Source organism: Oreochromis niloticus, unplaced genomic scaffold (assembly GCF_001858045.2).
Source record: "Oreochromis niloticus isolate F11D_XX unplaced genomic scaffold, O_niloticus_UMD_NMBU tig00002015_pilon, whole genome shotgun sequence".
Lineage (NCBI taxonomy): Eukaryota > Metazoa > Chordata > Actinopteri > Cichliformes > Cichlidae > Oreochromis > Oreochromis niloticus.
Genome location: NW_020327533.1, coordinates 742,308 through 753,106, shown reverse-complemented (window position 1 = coordinate 753,106; position 10,799 = coordinate 742,308). Strand labels below are relative to the sequence as shown.

The following is a 10,799-nucleotide window of genomic DNA, read 5'->3' as shown; positions in this document are numbered from 1 at the left end:
CTGATGGACCTCCTGCTGTCTACCAGCTGAGACCAAAGAAACAGAAGTCTGGAACTCTGACAAGAATGACTGTTGGAGAAAAAAATCCATACAAGACAAACAGAACCATCATACTGGTGGGAGAAACAGGAGCAGGAAAATCTACTCTGATCAACGCTCTGCTCAACTACACCATGGGAGTGAAGTGGGAGGATAGAGTCTGGTTTCAGATCGTAGAGGAGAAGAAGAAGAAGAAAGATCACACAGAAGGTCAGACAAAAGGTCAGACAGAAAGTCAGACATCAGATGTGATCGTGTACGAGATCTTTGGTTTTGAAGATAAAACTCTGCCCTACTCTCTGACCATCATTGATACTCCTGGATATGGAGACACCAGAGGAATTGAAAAAGATGACATCATCAGTCACAGATTGTTGGACTTGTTTCGATCAGATGATGGAGTTCATGAAGTTCATGCAGTGGGTTTGGTCATGAAGGCGAGTGATAATCGACTGAGTGAGCGACTGATGTACGTCTTTGATTCAGTGACGTCTCTGTTTGGAAAAAACATGGAGAAAAACATTGTAGCTCTGATCACACACTCAGATGGAAGCAGATCTGAAAATGTTCTTGAAGCTCTTGAAGTTGCAGCAATTAAATGTGCCAAAAATGAAAAGACTGAGCCTGTTCCCTTCCTGTTTAATAACTCACAGTATGAAGACTGAACAGAAGAAAATACGTCTTCAAAGCATTCATGGGAACTTACACAGGAAAACATCAATCAGTTGACAGACTTCTTGGGAAAATCTAATCCTCAAAAACTGATGACAACAGTTGAAGTGTTAAATGAACGAATCAGACTGAAAGCCTGCATCCAAAACCTGAAAGAGAGAATCAAGCTGGCTGAAGTGAAACAGAGAGAAATCAGAAACATGAAAGAAGCCCTGAAACAAACAGGAAATAAAATAGAAATTAAGAAAATATTGAGTCTTTCAGAAAATCTTGAAAATGAAATGAAACAGCTGACAGCAGAGTATTCCCAGTTCCTGGATGAGTCCTACCAACATGTTGTCAGCAGATCGCTCTGAAAGCTGATTCAGCATCCACTATTGTCCACTTGGACTTCCTGATTGAGAAGATGAAGCAGAAAGGAGACACAGAGAAGGTCCAGAAACTGGAGGAGATGAAAAGGTGAGTGGACGAAGGAGCCAAAGCACATGTTGATACGAGCTTCAACAAATCAGATCAGCTATCAGAAACATTGGGAGATCCTTCCCCTCCTGTCAAACAAGAAGCATCAGGCAGCTTTTCCCCGATACTCTCTATACTACATGTTCAGATGTACACCACATGTTTGTTTGTTTTTGCTAACAGATGGCACATTACTATTAAAAAAAACACTAATTACTTATTCATTACTGACATCTTTACTCAGAGAGAAGTCAGTTTCACAATGTTTTCATGCTCAGGAGAAGTTCCAGTGCCTCAGTGTTTGTGTCAGGAAGAGCAGTTTTATGCAGCAGTTTTATGCATCTGACATCAAATCTGTACCAAATACAACATGTGGCTCCAGCTGTTTGTCACGGTCCTGGGTCATGTGAACCAGGATTTTGAGTTTATTGTTGTATTTGTGATTTCTTAGCTATTTTTAAAGGATGTTAGGTTTGTCACGGCTGGGGCTGCAGTCGTGTGGAGGTGAGGAAGGAGGATCCAAAAGCAGACAGTGGCGGAGGTGCAAGTGGGTTTTATTTACAGTGCACAATAACCAAGGTGTGGGCAGAACTGAACATAAAACTAAACTGGAAAAAACTAATACAAAAGGAGGACATGGAGCGAGGAGCAGAGAGACACGGAGAAACATGGAATAACCTTAAATACACGGCAGATACACAGAGAAACACAGACGACGCGACAAGGAGCACAGGCAGACACAAACTATAAATACACACACCAGGTAATCAGGAAATGGCACACAGGAGGGAACTGTTAAGGTTCAAAAATATTGAGAGAGGGATCTAAAAATAACACAGATCCAGCCTGGTGTACTTAGACGGCATTTTAATAAACACATGTGTGAGCCCGACCGCTGTGCAGATTTCAGCGTCGAACTGAACTTACAATCATTAGACAACGGTCTTATAGGATAGGACAACAAAGCATACGTCACTCCAAAACCACAAATGTTCTGTCAACAACTTTTAACATAGTTTTAAAAGGAACATTGTCTTCGGGTCGGTGCTTCCCCTCAGCTCGTCTTCGCTGTCGCTCGCCCCCTTATCTTCCCTCATCAGGTGCACTTCCCGTAAGCATCTAACAATATGCCGACAGAACTTGCACTTACAGCAAAAATACATCTTAACTTTTCACCTACTCAAGTCAATCTACTATGGTGTGTACGTGTGTGCGTGAGTGTGTGTGTGCCTGCTGTGTAGGCTATGTCTGTGTCATGACCTCTCCTGCACCCCCACTTCACCTCACACCTCTGTCATAGCCAGACCAAAAGGCCTGAGCTCATACAGCTACACTATGAGTGACATTTGGGGCTAAATGTCACACTCAAATGATACTCAAACCATGAAGGAAACTTACTTAAACTGAAGATAAATGAACCTTAAAACTTACTTAAAAGGATATAAGTGATAAATGACACAAACTTAACTCTTATAAGGATATAAGGATATAACTAAGCAGGTGTGTTGCAATTCCTTTCAGAGCTCCTGTTCCCCCTCAGCTTGTATTGGCTGATCCGCCAAGAGTTTCTGACCTTCACTTGACCAGGAGCCACAACTCTTTAATATGCTCAAATGCAATCATGTATAAAAGATTAAAATCATTTTCATAACACGGGTTTTTCCTTCTCAGATCTGCTAATATGTTTGCTCATCTCTATTACAATTTGATCATTGAAAATTACACTGATCAGCATACTATGTGGAAGTTACAGATTACATAATGGCAAAAGCATTTTATCTGACCCCTCAGAACACAGCTGGAACTAATGGGCATAACGAGACACAAACCTACAAAGTAAAACAGGGAACACACAGACTGTTTTACAACACAAAACTCGGGGACCCGAACAGAGCACAGAGGGAGACACAGGTAGGGAAAATTAACACAACAACCAACCCAAAGAACTAATACAAAATCAGAATAAACTAGAAAATAATAATCATAAACTCAAAGCGCTGGGTCACCAACCCAGGACCATGACAAGGTTTTAGTATTATTAACAGGTTGCCTTTAAGTCTAGTTTAGGTTATTCTATGTATTCTTAGTTATGAGTCTGTTCTAGTGTATTACATGGTCTGTCTTGTCCTCAGTGTCTCAGTATGTCTGTGTCTAAAGCTCCTTTTCAAGAAATTATTTTCAATGAAATTCTGCCTGGTCTTGTGTCTCTGTGTTTCTGTAAGATAATTCAGAACTTAATAAGAAGCTGACATTTTCTTCCTGACACCAACGATCAGCTCAACAGACCCTCATTTTACCTGCATACATTCTGCTCACCTGTCAGCTGGTTAACACCTGCTGCTGATTGGGGAAACACACAGGTTACCTGGTGATAATCACAGTTTAATTTGGGCAGCTGCTGTTCAATATAACATCATCACAATATTGTGCACAAAATAAGTAAATGTAGTTTGTTTCCTGAGCTTAGAGCTGCTGGAACTTGTGTTTCCCTCAGAGTGACTGACCCGAGTCGAAGATGATAAACAGGATTTAAAATGAGGCGCAATTTGGGGAGCAAACAATAAACTTGTATTGTATCTGAATCATCTAATGCTAAGTGCTTTATTAATCAGTGTGAGATGTACTAGTACGTTTCTTTGAGACAATCATTGTACTAAAATGAAGGTAAAGATGAGAAGTATATTTATTGTTTGAGGTCTCTGTAGTGAATTGTTAAATGACTCATTCTCAGAAATAAATTCCCAGCACCCTGAACTCATTTATTATTTTAAGGTATAATAAAACATTACAAATACACAGTGGAGACGTTTGATATTGCCCAGAACACCTGAGATTGATCATTTAAGATGATTTTTCACAATATCCATTAACTGTCTGCGACCATCACCACTTACTCTGAGTTAATTAAAATAATTGTTGTGTGAAGAACATAATGATATGTAACTGCATTTGCACTGGCACAAACTGGAAAGCTTATTTGCCAAGGTCTTTAATCAAATATCAGATACACTGACAAACGGAGACAAACGTTCAATAAAAATGAGCAATCTGCAGAGCCAACATCTGGAACACAGAGAGTGAAAAACATGAACAAATGTAACCAGTTCACATAAAAACCAGTTAACATGGAACACTGGTTTGTCTGGTGCGGCAGCTTTTTACTAGTTGATAATTCACTGACAACCAAAACAAAATGAATACTGGCAAAAGCTGACTCTGAGGCTGTTTCTCAATATGTGGACTTGTGTTGTCGTGGACTTGTGATACATCATCAGTTACAGACTGTGGAATTAAAGAGATTATTTTACAGCTACAATATATTCTGCAGCATTGATATTGCATTAAGATGGCTATTAAACATGCTGGCCTCACATTAACCTTTGATTAAAGGTGCAGCCATAATCATTGTATACACATATTGCATTTCTGTGCTTATTAAAGAGTTGAAGCTCAGTCAATTAATTAAAGGTCGTAAGCTTTGTTTGGCGCGATGTCCAGACAAGCTATTGTGTAAGTGACTTGGAGCTATAGAAGGTTAAAACTGCATAAACGCTTACAAAACACATATACCACATATAATCTAGAATCAGGCCTGAGCAAAGGCCTGAATGCATTCAGCAACCTGCTGTGTTTGAGTTGCTTAGTAACAGGTGACAGAAGATGTGCTAAAGATGAGGACAAGTCCATGGGGACCTCAAAGGCCTGAGACCATCGCCTTATTTGGAAGAAGATGCTAGAAAGGGGAACTTCTGTGTCTGCATTTAGCTCTTAAAATTGCTCATTGTCTGTAAAAGAGGCAAATAATGTTCTTAAGATGCAAATTATGTTCTTGTAAACGCAAGAGGGGGCGTTAAACCCTTATGTTATAAAAGCAATCTGAAGTGTATTTTTGGGCGGAGATCTATGCTGATTGTGTGCAGTATCCATCTCCCCACGCGTGTGTTCAATAAAATCGTTGTTTGACCAAAGTCTTCTGGACCATCGTTGTTTTGTTCTCATCCTTAGTATTCTGAACCCGTGACAAGACCAAGTACTGTTCCAAGTACCCATCAAGCCAAGTACGCTCAAAACTCCCGGATGTGGTCTCGCTCCTCCTTTTTTAACGAGCATGCATCGGTGGCTTATGTGGACTTGGTACAGCTAAATATCCCAGAATACATTTTGTCCAAAACTCAGACGCGTCAATGGCAGAGGACCGCGGCTAAAGACTTTTAAATATTACTCTTTCTGGGCCACAAAATAAACTTTTAACATATTTTCAGGCGAGAATGTAGCTGTGTAAACTTCAAATATCTGCTCGGTTTATCAAGACATCACATATTTGCAAAAGTTCTCCAACATTTTCGGAGACGTCTGTTACCCACCAGCTCGATAGTTAGCCGGGGTTCAAGCCTCACTAGAGCCTGTGAGAACAGCGAACTCCCGGCACATCGTTTTCAGTCTTTGGCTAGGTTAAACATGACATATAAGTCACTAAGATAACTTAAAATGTTACTGTTTGGTTTATTTCAGTGTTTGATTTGTTCCTGAGTAAATCGGTTTGTTCAGCTTCATAACTGGACCGTTTTATTTAGTACTGACATCTTACTTGGAGAGCTGTCATGATATTTTGAGTTTCACCCATCATATCCCCTGATGGAAAATGATCCTATCTTTTTTAAACAGCTGACTCTTGTTGAGATGAAATTATCTGAAGTGCCTCAATTCTATGCTTTATATGAACTAAAATGCCACATAACCATATATTGTATTAAGTGAACACGGCCCTCAAAATAAAGGCATTAGACTACATGTCCTTGGGGGGTAGAAGGCTGTAGACTCACGCCACGCATGCCTGGGAGAAAGTAGATAACAGGTGACCATCTTCTAGTTGAAAGTTACTGAGACACTGTTGTTTAGACTAGAATGAGAGAGCTGATAATATCTCCCTTAAGTGTGAAATGATCTACTGAGCAGTGTTTTGTCTTCCATCGGATGAAGAATCAAAAGAACTCGGTGAAATGTTGATATTTAACACTCTAAATTAAATCTAACAATAAAATATTTGCATTTAAGAGGAAAAATTTTCAGCTGGAGCAGAAACAGTGGGCTGCAGAAATTACTGTCAGTCTGCTGAAGCTACACCAGAGTGTGCTATGTGCGGAGTGGAGAAGCCATTTGTACTGACCCCACACTGTTATATTTCCACTCAGGAAATAAATCTGCACAGATTCCTTGTGTTCTTTAAAAATACAACACAACGCAGAGCTGAGGAGTTTATTTGGGCTGGCCTGTTACAGTCGGGTGAAGCACAAACTGCTCACACATGTAGACCATTTTTTGTGTGAACTTATGAAGTAGAGACTGGTGTAACTGAATATTGAGAAAGAGCCGCGTCAGTAAATCCAGAAGCTTTTTACCATCTAAAGAAGTCTTTGTGCTGCTGCAGACGTCAGTAAATCTGACACGAAATGTTTCTTTCAAACTCAAAGCTGATGTTCCACAGGATGCTCTCCTTTGAATGACCTGCAGAAATCAGCAGGGTTACAACATGTGCTGAATTAAGATTCAATGAAGAGGTTACTGAGAGAAGACACGAGGTTCAAATGCAGCCTGTGTTTGAAGCACAAAGGAGACGCCTGCTGGAGCAGCTGGAGTCCTACAGACACTCTTCACTACACAAACACCTCCTACAACATCCACTCTTTCCACTCTGACTGCTGTGTTTGTAGAAACACTCCAACTCACACAGCTTCAAATACGAACATGTGTGTGAAACAGAGCTGAGCTGGCATTAAACATGATGGAGGATTTATTCGCAAACACACAACAACATTTACACACACATTACCTCTGCAGGACGACACACGCCTGATTTAATGATTTTCATTTACTGCTGTTTGTGTACAAAGCAACACTTTGTTTCTATTCTGAGTTGGTTACTTGGTTACTTCTTTTTTGCTAAAGTAGATTTTCAGCTGTTTCCAAACCAAAGGCTTGTTTTAAAGAGACAGTTTAAATGGGATTGTGGGAATGACGTGTTTGCAGTTTCTATCCAACAACATCAAGCAGTTAAAGAGTTCATGTTACTAACAGCTCAGTGCTCGCTGCCAGCTCCAACTTGCCATCTGGAGCACCATCCGCATATCACGGATTTCTGTCATGGCCTTAGCTAGCTGCTGTGCTCGAGTGGCTTAGTAGGCTGTGCTCCCCTTGCGTATTGCCCATGCCAGTCGGACTTTTTTTCTTTTTCAAGTTCAATCTTGTTGCTCATTTGCTTGCGGACAGCACATAGTGACGGTGCTGGGGGTGGACCTTCGGGTCATCGCCATGCTCAGCCCTCCACTTTAGCAAGCTAGGCTGCCGGTCCCTGTCTGATGACAGCACAGTGCGGCTTTGAGCCCTGGGGATGGACCGGTCACATCCCTAGCTTGGCATGCTACTGCAGGCTGTGTTCCCCTGGTGTGTTGCCCGCGGCTCACCGGTTCACGTGCCAGTCGGACCTCGCTGTGACAAGTGAGAGTTCTCGAGCCTGTAGCGCCAACTCTGTCTGGCGTATTGCCCACATGTCGTAGGCTTACGCGACCAGTAGGATCCTAATTGGTAGCTTGGTGTTCTGTGTATCCCGGCAGTCTGCTTGGCCTTCGCTTTTAGTGAAGCCCTTACTGGGTTGGTGTGTATATATGTACATTTGTCAGTGGTTCATTGGCACCTTTACTCTCTGTGGTTCGATTGCACTTTCTCCTCGTGGGGTGTCTTACAGAATTAACCCCGTACATATGGAATATGTAATGGAGTGGAGAGATAGTCTCAATATGCTAGCGACCATATGGTTACTGTGTTCTTCGAGTGACACTATCTCTTGTCGGGAGTGCTGGAATGTTATGCTGCTATTGTTTGTTGCTATTTTTTTATGATCATTATTACTATTCCATTAATTATTAATATTGATATTGCATTTAGATGTTTAAACATATTGGCACCCAATTAAGCTTTTATTACAGGTCCAGCAAGAACCACTTTAAGCTGTTGAGTCGAATCTATAATTCGAAATGTTTTTCAATGCTCCTATAATCTTAAATGTTTCTGTGTAGACTGCAGGGACAGGAAATATACTCTGTGTTGAAGGAGACAGGAAACGCCATGCTTTGCAAAAGTGAAACTGAAAGCAGAGTCTGAGTGCAAGCTAAGAGCAGGTTATTTTATTATGCATTTATATCTTTGGATTAAGCTTTTAGTGGAGGCTCTTGATTAAAACATTTATTCAACATATTATATATATAGTTCCAGTTAGGTTATTACATGTAAGGATGAGCCTCTGTTCTGGTGAAAGGTCAGAAGTGCAACGGGTGAGATGAGAGCATTTAAAGACGAGACACACATACACACACATAGTTTTAGTTGTGTACGTGCTGGCCTTCTGTCTGGTGGCTGATGAAGTGAAGGGTGAAATAAAGGGCAGCAGAGGCTGACACACACACACACATTTGTAGACTCCTTTATATAGGTAAGAGTTTAATCATGTTTTGCTTGCGACTGCAAAATTGTGCCTGCATGAGTGACAGTTTGTGCAGAACGTGGACCTGATGTTCCAGACAGATAAGCCTGGGCAGGATGGTGACAGGAAGCACCTGGGTTCGAGCCGAAGACGATGTTCTTTAAACTGTGTTAAAAGTTAACTGAACAGTTGTGGTTTTGAATTGGCGTATGCTGTATTGTGTCTGAGGGGGGGGGGGGGGGGGGGAGTATCACCCCAACCCTATAAAGTCTTTGTTCTGACTGAATCTGCATGGTGTTGGACTCCACATGTGTATTCATTAAAATGTCGTCTAATTGCACCCGGCAGGATCAGTGGTCATTATTTTTGGTCTTCCTCCTCAATTTCTGAAGCCTTAACACTCTCCACCTCCGAGACGCTTTCCAATCAAACTATCACCGGTGTCACGTCTGCACAGCTGTTCTATAGGTGAGCTGTGGAGTTTGGCCGGTCAATCTGGAGTGTCTTAAAGGAATATCCACACGCCACGACCAAGGGGGGTGATACACCGTACATATGGAATACGTAACGGAGTGGAGAGCTAGTCTCTCACTCAGAGAACCAAGGTTACACAGTAACCGTACGTTGTTTAAAAGTCTCTTTAAAGGGGAAACGTTCCTCTGTGTACAAATAAACACCTGTCTTCACTTCCTCTTTGTTTTGATTCAGCATTTTCAGAGCTGAAATCATAACAGTGGAACGGCTTCTAAAAGATCTACATCAAAACAAATCTAATGTCCAAATTCCAGCAGATTCTTAACCAGGATCTGTTGTGATAGTTTTCATGGTTCATACGAACTAAGCAGGTACACAACATGTGTAATGTCATACACACATATTTACATATTTATAAAAAGACAAGACTAGCTTCAAATGTTTATTGCACTCTTTGCTGTTTATCACATAAGTCAAATGCATTATGATACAACAGTACAAATATAATATTATGGTTATACGAACTGAGCTTCAGAAAAATACAACATACTGATATTCACTGTGAAGCTTTCAGTGGAAAAAGACAGGAAAACAATATGTGGATCCTGGAATAATGGGAGCTTCCATCTTTAAAGGACTGAAGAGGAAGAAGTTCACAAGGAATCATTTAGAAGAGTTTCAAACATCAACTGATTGAATCCATGAATCTGAAAACGTGTTTCTGAGTGAAAGAGACAGACATGTACAGACTGAACTATGTTCAACAGTCAGAGTGTTTGACTAACAGGAGACACTATTTACACTCAACTCAGCTCAGACACACTGATGAACCAGACCAGAGTCCAAATCCAGGATAAAGTGTTTCAGTGAATGTTGTGTCAAAGGTGTGGAGGTGGATCAGAGTGTCAGAGGAGACTCTGTAGAAGGACAGAGTGCCAGCAGGACAGTCCACATACACTGCTACTCTGTTAGAGACAGAGGAGGAGGAGGAGGATATTGTTTCTTTTTTATTGTGTCTGGCAGAAACAGAATCACCACAACACATCAGACTCCAGGACTGATCATTTTCTCCAAACAAACAGTCATCACTGTCTCCTTTCCTTCTGATTCTTCTGTAACTCACTGATATATCAACCCTTCCTCTCCACTCGACCTCCCAGTAACAGCGACCAGTGAGATCATTTCTACACAGCAGCTGGTGGCAACCATCAAATCTGTCTGGATGATCAGGATATGACTGAACCTCCTTCACATGTGTCACCTTCCTGTTGTTGTCAGCCAGTTTTAACTTTGTGTGTACTGTGTTTGTGTCGATTGTGAGTTGACAGGAATCTGATGGAGAGAACAAACACAAGCCAGCTGCAGTTATTGACCCATCATCTGTTCATTGATCGACACTTTGATGATGATTCCTGACATCAGACATATAAGTGATGTGTAGGGACAGGAATTTTTAATAATTTAGTCATTCTGATATAAGACATTATATTTGCACATAGTAACTGTATGCTGTGTGGTCAAATGTTTGTGCCTGTATGAGGTATTTCCCATCTTTGTTGAGATCAGTGTTGGGGTCATTACTTAGAATTATTAATGCATTACACATAGTGGACAAAACACTTTCCTTAAAAGTAAAACAGTATGGTATTTAATTAGTCCCAGGATAAAGTATTAATTG

The 10,799-nt window shown here is 41.0% G+C and overlaps 1 protein-coding gene across 1 annotated transcript; it reads left to right on the top strand.

The window, feature by feature from the left end:
* Positions 1–902, top strand: LOC102081654 (uncharacterized). The gene has a single exon (XM_025904503.1). The coding sequence runs from the start codon at positions 66–68 to the stop codon at positions 702–704; it is 639 nt and encodes a 212-aa protein (XP_025760288.1). The 5' UTR covers positions 1–65; the 3' UTR covers positions 705–902.
* Positions 903–10,799: the final 9,897 nt, after the last annotated feature.